The sequence below is a fragment of the Leptodactylus fuscus genome, chromosome 2 (genome assembly GCF_031893055.1).
Source record: "Leptodactylus fuscus isolate aLepFus1 chromosome 2, aLepFus1.hap2, whole genome shotgun sequence".
Classification (NCBI taxonomy): domain Eukaryota; kingdom Metazoa; phylum Chordata; class Amphibia; order Anura; family Leptodactylidae; genus Leptodactylus; species Leptodactylus fuscus.
Window position 1 is genome coordinate 221,946,880 of NC_134266.1, and position 17,754 is coordinate 221,964,633.

The following is a 17,754-nucleotide window of genomic DNA, read 5'->3' on the forward strand; positions in this document are numbered from 1 at the left end:
ATCCCATGCAGTAAAAAAATCTGCAGCGGAACTGCTGCAAATCGAAAAACACAACCGTTTTTACAAATCACAGCATATAAATTATACCTACAGAAATGCAAGTGCATAATAGGTATAATACAAGTAGAAAGTCCGCAGCGGAAAAGTCTGTGGACTTTCTGTGAAAAATGCTGCAGGAAAAAACAGTGATGCGTTTCCACCGCGCTGTTGCGTTTTTTTGGGCCTTAGCCTTATATAATTTTGTTGGTTGGACGAGGCTGAAATTACATAAATGTAAAAATATGCTTTGATATTCGACCAGTCCCCTCCCTTCCTTTACATGTTTCCACGTTTCCTCCTGAAATAAGCTGCTTCCTGGGGATGAGGGGGCAGGAGCCATGTGTCATTTTTGTGTATTTGAAGCTCATTATTATTTTGGTTTAAGTGTCGCAGCAAATTTGCAGCTGGAAGGTGAAAAGTGCTTCTAATACAAGTGCAGAGCTGATCAAAGGGACTTCCGAAATAGCATTCAGGCAGGCTTTTTATAGGCAGAAAATGGTTGTGTGTCCTAAAAAAGAGAAATCAGCCCTTAACATCGCTTTGCATCAAATAATCAAATTCTTTTTGTACTTCAGTCACAAATTTGGTAAATTTAAATTGGTCATACATGTCTGATCATTGTGTAGGGTTATAAAGCTGGCTTCTGAGGGAGATAACAAGCACAGCCGACATAATACAGCAGATTTGCTTTACAGGATATTTTTTTTTTAGTAAATGTATGTATAGATGGTATTCACAAATGTAGAGGTATAAAACTGGTAGATGTCATATTACTCTATATCATGTATTTCAACAATAAATACCTCTTATCAAGAAATGACTCTGATGTGCTCAATGTCTATTATTAGCCTTAGTGACTAGTATCACTTATGAGATCACAAATTAGTTCTGTAAACCCCCTTGTCCGTCTTTTGGCCCACAATGCTCAGTTAAAGAGGACCTTTAACTATTTCCACCAACTCCTGCTCTTTACATCATTTAATAGGAGCTGCCCCACTGATTTTGGCACAGTTGGGATTTTCCTTAGCCCCCACCATTCCAGAGCAATCAGTGCTGTCAGTTTTGGTGCCTGATGTGCTATTTGTATTTTCCATACAGAGAAATTAAAAGAGACAAACCGAAAAAAAAAAGATGATATTCTACCTTTATCTCAAAAAAGGGAGCACACCCTCTACCAATATCCAAATCAACCACAATATTACGATGTCACAGTTTACCCTCTTTGGGTGAGGGTATATTAATTCCCCTCACTCCTTCAATGAGCAGAATAGTCAATTATTATCATCCATCAGAGCTCTATGTCCGGATCTCTTTGCTTCCAACAAAATTAAGTGTTTTTTCCAAGGCAGATATACTTGGCACATATAATATATTTATTAAACATATTCCTCCTGACCCCATTTGAGGTGACCTAATACTAATATTTTATATGTGATCCCTGGATGTGGTTTGTGCTCTGTCCATTCTTTTTTTTTTTTTCACTTTTATGACTGTCATATGCTGTTTGGACTCTGTACTGTCAGGCGGGTAGTCTTTGGTAGAAGCATGCAAGGGGTGTAATTCTGAGCTCTGGTACTGTCCAACTCTGATCGGAGCTCTGAATCACACCCCTGTCTGCCCATGCCTGACAGTATCCACCTGACAGTACAGAGACTAAGTAACATGCCAGGCACCAAAACTACCTGTATTGATTGTTCAGGAATGGTGGGAGCTATAAAAACATTCCAATTGCTTTGGAATCAGTGGAACAGAACCTAAAAAATGATGTAAACAGCTGGAGTTGGTGGACGAGGTTAAAGGTAATGGGGACCAGTGATGGGGCCATTGTATCGTGTGGGGGCAGTGATGGGTGGTAATATCCTGTGGTAGGACATTAAAGTGTTTGGAGCATTAGGGGGAATATGAAAGGGGTTGTTGGGCTTAATTTTTTTATGGTCTATTCTCAGGATAGGCCATAAATATCTGACACACGGCTCCATTAGCTGTAAGGAGCCGTTTCCAGCATTCGCCCTATATAAACAGCAGGGCCAGAAGCTCCGTCCCCAATATAGTAGTCTTGCTCTGTCACTACAGCTCAGCTCCCACTGACTGATGGAACCTTCACTGATGAGATGCATTGAAGATGCCGCTATACAGTGGATGGAGCTTCCTGGTTCGGGCCCCCTACCAATCAGTTATGTATGGATTATCCTGAAGATAAAACTTTAAAAAATTAAGCCCGGACAACCCCTTTAATATTCTCATCTAGTGCCCCTCATACTTTAATGTCCCCCCCCTGGATATTAGCCTCCATTACTGTTCTCACACCATATAGTGGCCCATCACTGCTCCCCATATAGTGGGGGACCAGTAAAGTGGCCATTGTATGGGAGGGGGGATAGAGAAAGGGTCACTGTGTGTGGAGGACCAGGGAAGTGGCTACTGTATGAGGGTAATAGTGAATGGGCCAGAGAGAAGACGGGCAAGTATTGATACTTACCCCTTATCTCATGCAGTTTGTGGCCTATCCAATGTGGCCTGAGGCCTACAAGTCAGGGAGTGGTAGAGCAGAAAGCCTGTGGCCACTTCTCTCCGATTCCACGATCTGGTTATATTTTTGAGAAGAGGCTGCATTCACTTACTGATCCCCACTCCTGCTCGCATCCTCCTCTTACCCTCTTCAGCCCTGTGTGCCGCACATGATGTCTGCTATGGCATAATGTGTGGTGCACGAGGGCTTCCTGGAAGCTGAAAAGGAAGACTGCAGTGAGCAGGGAAGGGTTAGTTATTAGAATCCATTACTGGATATCTACTGCTTATTAAAAAAAAAAAAAGCAGTTGGGTTCCAGTAGGGTCCCCTAAAGACTCAGGATCCACTGGAGTGCCAGAGTTGAGATAAGTTTTGGGAGTCAGTTTAGGAAAAAATATACCATCCCTGGCTTCAAATCAAAATAATTATATTCAATTACCAGAATATTACACAATTATTGATATTGTGTAATTTAAATAGATGCATGGTTTATTGTATATTTACCTTCAGCAGGATTCCATCACTAGCTTTTCTCCTGAATTGAAGAGTTTTAGCGTTTCTAACCATGGCTGCCATTTATGAAAGAATTGGAATCGAGCTGGAGAAAAATAGAGGAGTTGGTGGTGTGGCCTCCTGACTCCATAGTCCTGGTGGATAGGCTGCCGTACAAATGTCTGTTTCTTCCATCACAACAAAATTTTTGGTTTTCTCTTAGACCTGGTTCATATCTGAGTTTGGTGTTCCATTCAGGGAGTCCGCTTGGGGACCTCCGGAATGGAAACCTATTCTCATAGAAAAGCGGTTACCTGGAAAAACACACGGACCCCATAGACTATAATGGGGTCCGTGTGCTTTCCGCTCGGTTTCCGCACGAAACATGCGGAGAGAAAAGTCCTGCAAGCAGCACTTTTCTCTCCACATGTTGCATGCGGGAACTGAATAGAAACCACATGTTCCCTATTATAGTCTATGGGGTTCATGTGTTTTCCCAGGTAACCGCTTTTCTATGAGTATAGGTTTCCGTTCAGGAGGTCCCCAAGCGGACTCCCTGAATGGAACACAAAAGGCAAAGGCTAAGGCACCACACTGCAAAAACACTTCACTTTGGCGGCTGCAGAAACACTAGAAAAATACACTATGTTTTATACTAAAAGTGAATAAGATTTTCATTCATTTAATCTAAACATTGAGGGAAAAAAAATTAGTTGCAGAATTGTAAGCATTTTCCCTATAGATTTAATACGGGATTGAATGTGTTTTGCTGCGTTTTTTCACTGCATTTCACTAAGCTGATGCATCTTAGTCTTAGTTATTCCAGGGAATCAAGACACCCAAACAGGCTCAATAACAACAAGATGTCTAATGCATAAAATCCCTTTTTAATATGTAAATATTAATCGCTCTTTCTCAGCATAATGTTATTTACATATCAGTTCTAAATATACAGGGATTTCAGCTCTGGGGGGATGAAAGGTTAGTTTTACCATTGTCTACATCAGTAAATATTCTCTGTGATAGGAACTTGCTGTTATGCGCCACAGCAAAGCTTGGAAAGCACATGCCAGTAAGGCTCAAATTATTCATTTGGGTGAATTAGTAATTTGCCAAAATACAGCTTGGCCCCGCAGTGTGGATGTAAATCATTTGGCTAATAATTCATCTGGCTTAAAGTTAAAATTCCTCCAGTTGCCATAACTGTTACAGTGCTAAACATTTGTTTCATGCCCTGGGCACCCTTCAGAAATATTCAGCTTCATCAGATCTTACTAGACACAAGAGATGCATAAAATCACAATGCTAAGTATGAAGGAATAAATGAGGTGTAGAGTAGAAGGGGAGACCCCGTTTCTAGAAACACGAAAAGCTGTAAGTTTCACGCTACATAACATACTTCGATGTTTTGGCTTCATGTTTTTTATTTTAGCACAATTTGCAACGTATTCACTTTCTAAAGCTTTCGCTGTAATTAACTATAGTTAATTAATAGCTGATGACTATACAAGTCACAAGGAAAGCTAATGGATCCATTTGTATGGCAAAGATGCGCCTCAGGGTACACTATTAAAATTACACTTTTGCATTTAGAATTGTATATCTGGCCATATTTTGCTGCCTTCTCCTTCAGGCTGTGATTGACTGCTCCCTCAATTACAACTAATGGAAAACCTGAAAAGGTGCAGACTAGGAATCAGGGCATACATGTGGGCTGTCACGTAGGTATTCCAACTTCAAGGTAGCAGAGTACAGAAAGCATGGGACATGACCACAACTGGAAAGTCAGGAGGCCCCCATACATATAAGAAATTGTTGGGTTTGGTCGACATTAATCTAATGTGCATGGCCAGATAAAGAGAATAAGATATGTAACACTGTTCAACTCCTCCTAGGGTCCTTCAAATACTAAACATGGTCACACACATCAGATAGATGATGGCGCAAGTCCCAACTATCCTACCAAGAATATTTGTTTTTTTCAATAGGGAAATGAAACTAATCTTTCTTGAAAATAATAGGACAGGGCATGATGAAATCGAACATGCCTGATCCTTCTTCCCTCATACATCTGTCATTAATGGGGAAAGGCAGGAGGCTCCCATAAACAAAATGGTCATTGAAATTGTTGGATGTGGCTGATATGAATCTAATGTGTATAGTCAGATTAAGATAATAAAATATATAACACTGTTAAACGCTTCCTTGGAGGAGGGAGGACTAGATACTCCAAACACTAAATGTGGCCACACACTTCAGATAGGTGATGGCTCCGAACTCCCACCATACACACGTGTGTTCGAGCAATCCTTCATGCGACCAAAGAGAAGAGAGCAATCTTTCTTGAAAAATAAAAGGACTGGACATGTTGAAATCCAGCACGCCTGATCCTTCATTCCTTGTACATCAACCATCAATGAGGAAAGTTAGGAGGCCCCCCAATTTACATATAAAGGAATTTGAAAATTGTTGGGTTTGGCCAACATCAACCTAATGGAAGAGGAGGAGTAGGGAGGACTCAGTCCTATAGCTCCAAAATAAATTAGCTGAATATAACTGATACCCCAAAGTAACTCACTGCAGACTAAAGCCAAGTTCACACTGTGCATGTACATATCCTTAGACTTATATGCAATGGACATATGACAATAGAAAGTCTCTGGATTCGTCTAACTAATATGCGTCATGTGGTATACATTTTTTACAACTCAAATTAATAGTAGACATATGCAACAGTATGGCATATGGCCTGTCACACGTATTCATGTCAGGCTACACATTCGGGCTATACAGATGTTAACAGAGTATTACAAGTGTTATTATTGTGCTATCACAAAGAAGTCTTGTATTTTGCATGAAAGAAACCATCTTACCTGGAGGGGGTTCTTAGTACTGATAGCTAGGACATGATATTTGAAGTAACACAGTTCACAGCTCCAGGATCCCCGCTCACTAATCCATCGTATTAGGCAAGGCTGATGTGTGCAGCGCACAGACCCGTCACAGCGGCATGGGCTCAGCAGTTCTCCCTAAAAAACAGAATAAGAAACATTTTCAATAGGTGAACAATGGTAACTCCATAGAGCACAATGTAAATTTAATAACGGCCCATCTATTCTTCAGTCTATAACCTGAGTATGCTCAGTATACAACTTCTTTATTGTGCCAAGGGTTAAATTAAAGGGGCCAAATGCAGCACATTTATTGTCCATTGGCTGTGTCTAGTGGAATATAAAGAGGAAGAAAGACCAAGGTGAAAAAATGGCCCCCATAACCAAATGAAGATCATCCACTCTATGCCAAGTTACTACAGAAAATTGGTATCAGTCAATTACATTTACGCTTTTTGATAGGACGTTCTTAGTCAATTGTCCAAGATATCTGGTTCGTTGGAACATTGTAACATCTGAACAGTCTATAAGCATCTGGATTATATTATATATCAGATTATTTCTCTATTATTTGTTGAGGTTTTCGCGCCAAGGATAAACCATGGAAGAAGGTGAGATTACGAGAGAAGGAGATGACGGTATGTCTTCTGAGGGTCATTTGTAGGCAGATGTCATGACAAGGAATATATTTCTTAATCTATATTCTTCTAGTGTAGCTACGACCGAAATAAGATGTCTTAGTTAAACATGGACGCCAATAGGAAATGTCATTCAGAGCGGCACCTTGCTGTCTTCATACATTCTCTTGCCATTCATCTTTAGTCATTTCTTCTACGCCATGGCAATACTATTTCCGTAACATCAAAGGCATTGACTAGCCCCCAGGTCACCAACAATCTAGAGGATTTTTAAGGCTTTATATTCCCTTCATCCAAAGCAGGTATGCTTGAGGGAAAAATAAAGACAGGACTCCATTGTTATCTCAGTGGTGACCTGTGGTTAGCTGATGTCTCTATATATATATAAAAAAATGTGCGTTAAAAGAATTGAAAGGCAAAGAGATTCTTAAACACTGTCACTTGTATGATGGCGGATAATAAAAGTGCACAATAACCTCACGTAGGCTGCCCACCTGTATTTTCCTTCAGCAATGACAGCCAGATAACAAGCTGCTAACAAGGTATTGCAGTAATTGATTTGCTACAGCTCAATGGCAAACACAGATCATACACAAATATGTGGAAGGTACAAACACATCCTGCAGGCTTGTGCTTGGTGCTTATGATGGCAGTCTATGTGCTTGCTGTGCTGTCCTCACGTCACTTTCAGGGGACGAGCTGTCATGTTGTACAAAAGACTAAAGCAAACAAGTGGAGGGGTATATATATATATATATATATATATATATATATATATATATATATAAAACAACAAGTTAACTGCAGCATTTCACGGCACAGATTTGACAGCACTCACCATAAGGACTGTCTCTGAGCAATATCAATTATTATGTAATTACAATTAATTACAGGATGTAACCAATCTGCAGAACATTAAGCAAGGATTTCCTTTCTATGATTCTTAGCAGTGAAGTTGTATATGGTGCCATGAAACCTAATCTGTCTACCTGTATCAGTGTGTGTGTTCAGAGAGCTGTCAATCACTGTGTGTAGGCGGAGTATTCAGGACTCTCACTGTGCCTCCTAGGAGTCCTGGCAGGATTTACTTTGCTTTTTATCAGAAATCCTGCCTCAAACCATAGACGAGAAGGTGACAGGCAGAGTGATGCAATATCACTATATTTCCCCCAGATTTTTAAGTTATGTGTGGTCCAGTGTGGGTCTTGAGCAGGCCTCAACCCCTGGTGTAGGCCCTATGCTCATTACTGGGTCAGAAAAGGTTGCAGAGCTTGCGCTTCAGGGCAGATTCAGGGAGTGAGAGGAGGAGTCTGGGTCTGTCCTGACACTCTGAGTCTGGTGAGACAGTGTTTATTTATTTGTTCGTGTAGCTGGTAGTAAGCCACACATATAGTTAGCCGATTATCACTGTTTAGTTAGTAGCTCAGACGAGCAGGATTTTGTTTCTTACTGTTTTGCCAAAGGTAAGGCTGTATTTTATTTTGCTAATTTTTTGTGCTTGAAGTCAAGGTTTATTTATTTTGCTGTGTTTTTGTAAATAAACCTGTTTGCTGCAAGGCTTGTGTCCCTGTCTCTGACTGGTTGGGTCTGCACCACTGTTTCTACCAAGCTAACTTCCCCACACAACATACCACACAGCTCAACTTTTCTCCCATTACCATATCCTGCAGAAATCACCTGACAGGTTCACTTTAAGTCACGTACCTAATGTATACTCTGTTCTTTAGATATGCCATAAATACCCAAAAGATGCAGGTCCCTCATCTGCTAATTTATAGTATATTCTGTGTACATACCATAAATATCCATCATAAAGAGCGACATTAAGGTAAGGAACATACATGTGCAGAAGATTCACCGTAATATGTAATTCATCCAGGAGTTTATTCTTGCTGCCCTTTCCAGAGTCACAAAGTATCAACACCGTGGGATAATAGATAAAACGATAGGACCAATTTTTAATCTTAGGTTTCATGAATAAGTCAGAGCCATGAGCACAGTCGCACACACTCCCTATGGGCTATGTAATGGTGAGAGTTGAAAGGAGGGTCTAAAACTATAAAAACATGGCTGCTTTATCCCAGAAACAGCACCAGAAATGTTCACGTATTGTGTCTGGTATTTAAGTATACCAGGAGTGGATAGAACCTGTGGACTTGTGGTAATTCGGGATGGTGCCTCTGTAATACAGCATCATATGAAACATGCTACATTCTCATTCTTTTCTATTCTATACGGATTCGACATAGAAACCCATTATGGCCCCTTAAACTTCTAATGTTATTTTATTATTGGAGCTTGTAAAATTGTATTATACCCATGTGCATTATTTCTTACTAGGTAACGCTATAAGAGATTATTACTATAACTTGGAACTCTTTGGAGATATATTTTACACAATGCCCTTAATGGCTACCTACATAGCTAACTACAATGCTGAAGATAAAGAGAATGATCTATACACACCATGTTGCTTTGTATTATAAAATGGAATCCACTTATTATTTCCAGACATATAATACGTCTCAGATATCAAAGATGCGTCAGAGTATTATTGCCATAGCAACCAGAATGCAAAATTAATAGTCTATCCTGTGCTGGAAACAGAAGAACTGGACCAGGATCGGCTTCTGTGGACAAAGAAACTTTCTACACTCGTACATTATACATTGAATCTGTCACTAGCTGCTGACCTCCAAAGTCAAAAATCTACAAAACTGCAATAAACTTAATGCACTGCACTTATGTATGTAGACATTATGCAGCCACTATATGCGGTCCATCTTATTTGTGTCCCCCAGTACAATATTAATCCTGTATTAGATGAGCCAACACACCAGTATATCTTTTTGATACCACTACATAGGACAAGCCATAGGTTAGGAGGGAGAGGATAAAATTCATGTCTTATTCTGGATACACAATGGACCTCGTTTGTCTATATCAGGGGTGCTCATATTTTTTCAGCGTGTGAGCTACTTTGTTAGCTGACCAAGGCAAAAGATCTACTAGGGCGGGGCCGGGGCGGGCCTGTGAGCGGGGCCGGGCAGGGTGGGCGTGTATGTGGGTGGGCCCGGGCATGTGGGCGGGGCCGAATGGATCGTGAGAGCAGGAGACAGCGGCATTCTGTGGCCGCCCAGGGATCCCCAGTATCTGTTTGTTCACAGCGCCGCTTGCCAGTGTCAGGAGCTGACTCTCAGCCTGCACTGTGAACAAGCAGACACCGGGGATCCCTTGTTAAATATCTTGTATTTGCCGGTGAGACTTGTGTCCACTGTTAAATATCCGGACCTGGCCTTGTCCACGATAGGAAGAAGTCAGCTTGTTATAAATCAGTGTAGAGGTTTATTAATATCTTGAAGGAAAACACAGGAACAGGGAAAATGTCCAAATAATACAAATATCAGTCAATGTCAATAGCTTACATCTTCAGAGAAGTTAAATCATCTGGATATCTTGTAGTTACAGCTTGGTTCATGCTTGTCATCTGGTTGGTGGACTTGGGCTGGTTACGACGTCCATGGATGTCCATCTGCCTGGACCACCCACCCTGGTGTTCCCAAAGACAGACCTCCTGGTCTTCCCCTGGTCTTCCCAAAGACAGACCCAGACATGTGTATTTCTTACTCATTTATATTCATGAGAGTGGGTGTTACCTTCCATCTTGTAGCTATGTAAGGAGATTTCTAAAATGGTCTACTCTAACCGCACCCATGCACCCAAAATATAAGACTATGATGTCAGTAGAGTGTTAACCCCATGTCTGCTAGAGAATATTGTAAATATATAATATTTAACATTTCCCCCTTTTGAGAGTGAAATATCTGTTTGAACTCTCAAGATATACCATACAACAATATTCATTCAATTAGATTATATCTTCTTTCTTCTTTGCTGGAACTTAATTTTCATTGATTGTCCATGTAACAATAATTTCATCAATTTGCAATACATTTTGACATTAATAAATGTTATGTTATGTTATGGTAAACTGTGATCAAAGATGAAAACAATTTGATCCACTATCTAACCTACACCTGATGAAGGCTCTTCTTTCATCATCTGGTCTTCTGGTCATCTCTTCTTCCGTCATAATAGAAGGCTTATTACCACAAATGTAGTTCTTGACTTAAAGTCCTTTAGATTTCCTCCGTGTTGTGCAGATATTATAACATTGTCCATTAAAGTTCATATTGAGAAGATATTGATATAACAGCAAAGTCCATATGTTATGTTTCACTTTACCAAGACATAGACTGTAGAGGAGTTTCCTTTGGTATTTACCTTTACCACCTGTCACTGTAGAACAACAATGTGACACTTCTGGAGCAATACTGCAAAAGCAAGGCAAGTGTGAATTCTGCCATCATCCCTGCTGCTTGTCAGTAAGGTTCAGTCCTGGAATCTCAGTCTCTTGGATACACAATATCTGTGTTCGGGTTTTATCATTCACAACCCTTTTGCTCATCAAACAACTTAAAGTCTTGAAATAGAGAGGATTCCACCAAACATTGATGAGGACGTCTTTATATCTGTCCAATCATCAGCTGATCAAAGGTTCCAACCTCCAGTAATAATTTTTAAACACAGTCCTTGGCATAAGCTTAAGCATATAGCATCATACCTTCAGATTTTGTCTTTTCCCGCACATCTTCTTCTTGTAACTGTCAAAGTCTTTTTATTAACATTTGATATCAAACTTTCTCATAATCTTGGACTTGATTGAAGAAAAGTTTTCTTTCCCTAATAACTAAGCCAAACTAGGCAATTAACTAAACTATAATATCACAGTGTACCATACCACTCATTTATATATCATACTTCTCTTTATATTGTATCAATATTTATATTTGACTTATAAAATATTGATATTCAATACATTTATCAAACTATCAGATAATAGTACTTTGGATACAATAATCTATATAAACATCATATATCAACATATATATATCTTTATATCTATATGTATGAATATGTATGTGTACTTTACTTGTGATGACAAATTGCAACATGACTTTGAAATATAATGTGATCTCATTAATTACCATTCTATAGACAATCACTATATTTATTCTTTAGTTAGAACTTTTCACCAATTATACTAAACATATATTCCTATATGAATGTGTTATCATACTTATCATACATTTTCTAAAGTTTAGTCACTTTATTTACCTTTTTTAATAAGAAATAATTTTATTTTGAACATTACTTTATTAAATATCATTGTGTTCTTTATCTGAGACACAATATTAACCCTTTATTCATAAAAACTTATGTGCCTAAAGTTTCCTCTTAACACCTCGTCTCTTCACAGATTCCTGTGACCTTCTTAACCTTTCAGATACCTCCAATACCAAGAATAGAGACAACACTTGTGCCAACACACTCTTGTCTCTGTCTTAAACTTAACTGTATATATTCTTGTGTACTGGCTGTATATGAATACCATATATATGAAATAAGTATATAAACATAAACATTTCAAAATATGTCACATCCTATAATCAGAAGTTTAAAGAATAAACCAGAGACTATCTCTCTTGATATCCCATATCCTTTGATGATATTATACTTCTCCTTGCATGAAGATGATTAGCTTATCTTATTTGCATATAAGACATATTTTTCCCAATGTTTGTTTTCCCAATGTTTGTTTTCCCAATGTTTGTAGATGTTGATGTGTGTAAGTGTATGCAAGTGTGTGTGTACATGTAAGAATACATAATCAATAATAATACAATAAATCAATACTGCAATACTGGCTATAGCTAACTAGATTTTCCCACCATAACTAATATATTTATTATCCCATGATCCAATTACCACAATAAACCTTTATTATTTGTCAGGTTTGAACAAATATATTGAAGATTATCTGTATCTTCTCAAAAGCTACTTTTTCCTACAGAATGTTCACCTAAAATAACCTTGCTTTGTAGTGCAGCTGTCACCTTTTCTCTCAGCTCATGTGACTTAAACACTTGGTTTTCCTGTAGGTATAAACATATGAGGTTCCTTTCAATGGATTTCACATATATTTGCTAATTTCCCAATTTAATATAGAGGATCATATAAGATAAAAAATAGAAAGAAATAGAAAAAGAAAATAGAAATAGAAAATAGAAAGAAATAGAAAATAGAAAGAAAATAGACGTCTCTTTGTTGGATATATTTTCCTTTTTTCCTTGTTGGATGCATCCTGATTTTCTTAGGCCTATTTGTGATGTCACAGATCTGTTGTATACACCAGTGGACACATAACACACATAACACTTATACTGACCAGCCCATCAGGGTCACAGGTCACAATGTGTTGCTGTCAACTGACCACATGAACGAACACTTATTCTCACAGTAAGTAAGAGCTCCATGCCTAGTTGCATGCCTTCATACATAATGGATTATAACTTGAAAATCCTAAAAACATGGACTTTACATGAAACTATTGAAAAACATGCTTGAGGTAAGTTAGAACTTCTATCACTTTATCATGCATTGTTATTAGTCACACCATGTGAAATTAGTTTACTCATTAATAGTTAGACACTCCATGTATTCTTTTGGCTATAAGGAAAGAATGATGAATGAATGGACATCACTGATTGAACTGATCCATTTTTCCATATATCTATATCTGATGAGAAAAAATAGATAAACTTTAGCAAAAACCAAATTAATACAATAATGATTTTAACCAATGGAAAATTTAATAACTTTATGGATCCCTAGTACTATTTGATCATATTCATATAATGTACATAACATGTTCCTCCTCTCTCTGCATCCAGAGAGTGGACTATGACAAAAATCTGTCACCACACATCAGGCTCTCCTCCTATATGTGTGTGTATATATATAATAATATGATCCATAGTATTATTCACAATAGCATAATTAGGATTATTTTACAAACATTATCACATAATCATGTGGGTTATACCTGATCATTGGACTTCTCCTCATGTAAAAGGGATTTCTCTTTACATAGCCAGATAGTACATAAGTAAATACTCAATAGACAGTCATTCCTTCAGAGATACTTTTAAACTCGACCCCTGACCTTCCTGTCAATCACATCCCACAATAACTCCACCAGGTCATTAGAGAATGCCAAGCTTGCCCTTTTCCTAAAAATATTAGGTAGCTCAAATTCCTCTTGGTTACTGGGAAGATCTGACATTTTGGAGACAACTGGTACATTCCCAGATACATTCTTTTGCAGATACTCAATAGATTTGGCTGGCTGCAATTCTTTAATTTCAGTTAATAATGGAATTTCAATTTGTGGATTTTCTTGCATGGCATATGGTTTATATGCAACATGTAATTTCCTACGTTTCTCATAGATTTTGTCACTTTCCCTCCTATAAATAGGGGACACTTTAACATGATTTGACAGATGTCTCTTAATAGGCTTTGCTTTTTGCTTTGGACATACTCGATTTACATTTGACATATGTTTCTGATGTCTTCTGGCCATGTCCAATAAACTAGCAGCTTCAAATAAAGTCTTCTTATCTGAGGCACTGGCAAGGGTGACTGCATCCAAAAATTTGAACTTTTTAACAAAACTTTTCACCATAGATGAAGAGTTCACCTTTGGAATGACAGTTTTGTATGTTCTCTCAAATTTAGACATGAATGCAAATGTACATTCTTTTCTGCCAATCTTTATCTCATTCAGTATGTCAGATGTTGGCATGCTGTCACCTCTAGTGCACCAGATTAGTTTCTTTAATCTCTCCACATCACTGTCTTTTAACCATTCATTTGACTCATTATCATAAGACATTTTTGCAGACAAACGTTCTGTAAAATCAATAGGAAGCCATAATTTAAACAGTTTATTTCTCTGTTCAATATTTAGATCAAATTTCTCTGCATGGCTTTCAAAAATTTCTGAGTTTCTACACACATGGATCTTTACATCATATGTGGGAATGGCTTTACTCAGACTGATCAAATATTCCTGAGATTTTAATTTCAATTTAGTTTCTTGTATCATTTGTTCCTCACCATCTATGGCCATTACTGCCACATGGTGCTCTTTATCAACATATTGAGATTTCTCATCTGTCTGAACAGATTTATGCATACTATTACTTAATTTCTTTTCTGTTACCATGTCATTAAAAATCTTTACCAAAGAAGCTATATTCCTAAATACCTGCTTCTCTTTTGTAGAACAAATTCTATTTTCAATCTTAGAATTTGCCTGCTCACATTGTGTATACAAATCTTGCCATATACTCGCTATACTGTCACTAAACACAATTTTAAACTCAACGTTACATTTCTTAGACAATGACTCTAATTTTTCCATACTTTAAAAGTAAAATCTTTACTCACCACTGTAGAAAGCTTCACCTTTAGCTTGTCCTTGGAACAGTTGGTCCCTGTCATCAGAACGTCTCAGTACGTCTGGCACTTGTGGTCCTTCTGTATTTCCTCACAGGCTTTCCTCACACAGGCTTCCGTATCATATAACACGCACAACAGTCATCTGTATCTCACCAATATAAGTTCTTTTTCGAAGTCTTCCTGAATCTTGCAATTCATACAACTTGCAAAATACTCCTCTCTTCCCCCTTAATTGCAAGTGAACGGAACGAGAAAAACAGGAAAAAAAACGACCGTGCTGGCTCGCCACTGTTAAATATCTTGTATTTGCCGGTGAGACTTGTGTCCACTGTTAAATATCCGGACCTGGCCTTGTCCACGATAGGAAGAAGTCAGCTTGTTATAAATCAGTGTAGAGGTTTATTAATATCTTGAAGGAAAACACAGGAACAGGGAAAATGTCCAAATAATACAAATATCAGTCAATGTCAATAGCTTACATCTTCAGAGAAGTTAAATCATCTGGATATCTTGTAGTTACAGCTTGGTTCATGCTTGTCATCTGGTTGGTGGACTTGGGCTGGTTACGACGTCCATGGATGTCCATCTGCCTGGACCACCCACCCTGGTGTTCCCAAAGACAGACCTCCTGGTCTTCCCCTGGTCTTCCCAAAGACAGACCCAGACATGTGTATTTCTTACTCATTTATATTCATGAGAGTGGGTGTTACCTTCCATCTTGTAGCTATGTAAGGAGATTTCTAAAATGGTCTACTCTAACCGCACCCATGCACCCAAAATATAAGACTATGATGTCAGTAGAGTGTTAACCCCATGTCTGCTAGAGAATATTGTAAATATATAATATTTAACATCCCTGCATCCCGCGATCGACCCATACGTCCTTTGCGATCTACCAGTAGATCGCGATTGACGTATTGGGCACCCCTGGTCTAGATATAGCAGAACTAGCCTTTTTGCCCATTGCACAAATCAGGGCGCAACTTTTTCCTTTTATTTTTATTTTTTATCAAAGGAATATTATCAACTATCCATATTATATGCCATAAACATCTGATAGCTACAAGCTCCACTTCTGGGAATTATATTTATCAATAGAGCCCAACCACAGAAATGTAGTATTAAAAGACTGCATTAAAATACTAATATATGAGCAATCACCTGATATTTCCAATTTTACATTGGCCCAGATTTACTGAGCTGCTCCTAGAGGCTGGACCCCCACGTGTTGTAAACGCAGCTTGGCCACGGTGAAAACTCTATAGCAAAACCGCAGTATTTTACATTCCCTGCAAAGTGGATGGGATTCTAGTGAATCCCATCCAGACATTGCAGAATAATATCTGCAGTAGAAATGCTGCGATTTCCAAAACCGTTGCATGTCAATTATGCTTACGGAAACTTCTGCAGACTTTCTATGAAGAGTGCTGCAGGAAAAACCACAATGCGTTTTGGCCACAGTTCCACCCTTATGTCTTGGAAAAAATTTCATCAGTTAAGGCAAAACTAGTATTTTTGCTGTAACACTGGTGCAAAACAGTACACTGTTCAGCTATCTCCAGCGGTCTCTCAGAGATGAATAGAGCACAAAGGAAATGCACATTTGTCCCTCCAATAACAAGCAAACAGTCGGGTTTCCCATTGTCAATGTTATTGGAGTATCAATGGTCAGATCCTTACCGATCAGTCACTTATTCTCTATCCTTTGTATAGGATTAATTGTCTATAATAGGACAATCCTTTACTTTATTGTGCAGTACTGTTGTTTTGATGCTGCCAGAGCTTGCTGTGAATACTAATGTAAATGACTAGAGTTTCCATGATTCCTCTTTCTACCAAATTCACATCTGCAACTTGATTTCTGTTCTTTTAGTCCATCGGAGGATTAGTAGGGAAAAATGAACAACTAAAGGATCCCAATAATGATGAACATGAATGGAACGCTAGGGCCCCTTTGATTATAATGGGGTCTACCTGGTGTCTGTTTTTTCAACTGAAATTGCTGGACAAAAAAGTTTGGCTTCCATTACTATTTCAACTGGCGATATCTGATGTATCTGAATGTGAATGTAGGCTAACATTGCCCAGTGAGGGAGGAGGAAACACCACTCTACTGCCCATGAGACTGGCTTTCAGAAGGATTTCAGCTATACAGAGAGAATACATTACTTATTATATTCACAATCATTTACAAATCATTTGTAAACATCAGAAAAAAGTCATGTCTCTGCTGTATACGAATACCCTAGTACAACATTAACTGCAAAATTTTTATTGCTTTGTCTTGTACATTGAATTACTTATTTTATGACAGCCCCTTTGATATAGATGACCATGATTATTTGCTCGACGTAAATGGACTTTTATCTTGGTCAAGTTTATTTATACAGAGTAAAATGCAGTACCAATTAAAATGAGTACGTCAATCGATAATTGGGCCAAGGGCATCGTTCAGGATCAATATCAATTACATATAATTTCTAAAAGGGAAGAAGTCATCTTAGAAAGCTTACCCAGTATGGTGAAAAAAGCAAGAGAGCAACCACTGAGCTAACAGGCTCTATCACTCTGCTCTATCCCCAAATAACATGAGTGGATCTACTTATCTGATTGCTAATTAACATATATACTAACTAAATTAGATAAGCACTTATTCTATTACAGAGCAGTAATTACTATCTAAATAGAAACACTGGAAGCCTCAGTATAACACTAACCTGCTTGATAAATAAGACTCCACTTGTGCTGTAAACAGTCACACAGTCATTTACATCGTACACAAAAAGCTACAGAAATTTTTTTTAAAGGTGAGCACCGC

General features: G+C 38.3%; 1 protein-coding gene across 1 annotated transcript in view; it reads right to left on the reverse strand.

The window, feature by feature from the left end:
- MARCHF9 (membrane associated ring-CH-type finger 9) overlaps positions 1 to 17,754 on the reverse strand; it is a 193,045-nt gene that overhangs the window by 29,085 nt on the left and 146,206 nt on the right. The window contains exon 3 of the mRNA XM_075265686.1: positions 5,914 to 6,069. Coding sequence (XP_075121787.1) covers positions 5,914 to 6,069 — 156 coding nt within the window. The remainder of the gene's footprint in view (positions 1 to 5,913; positions 6,070 to 17,754) is intronic.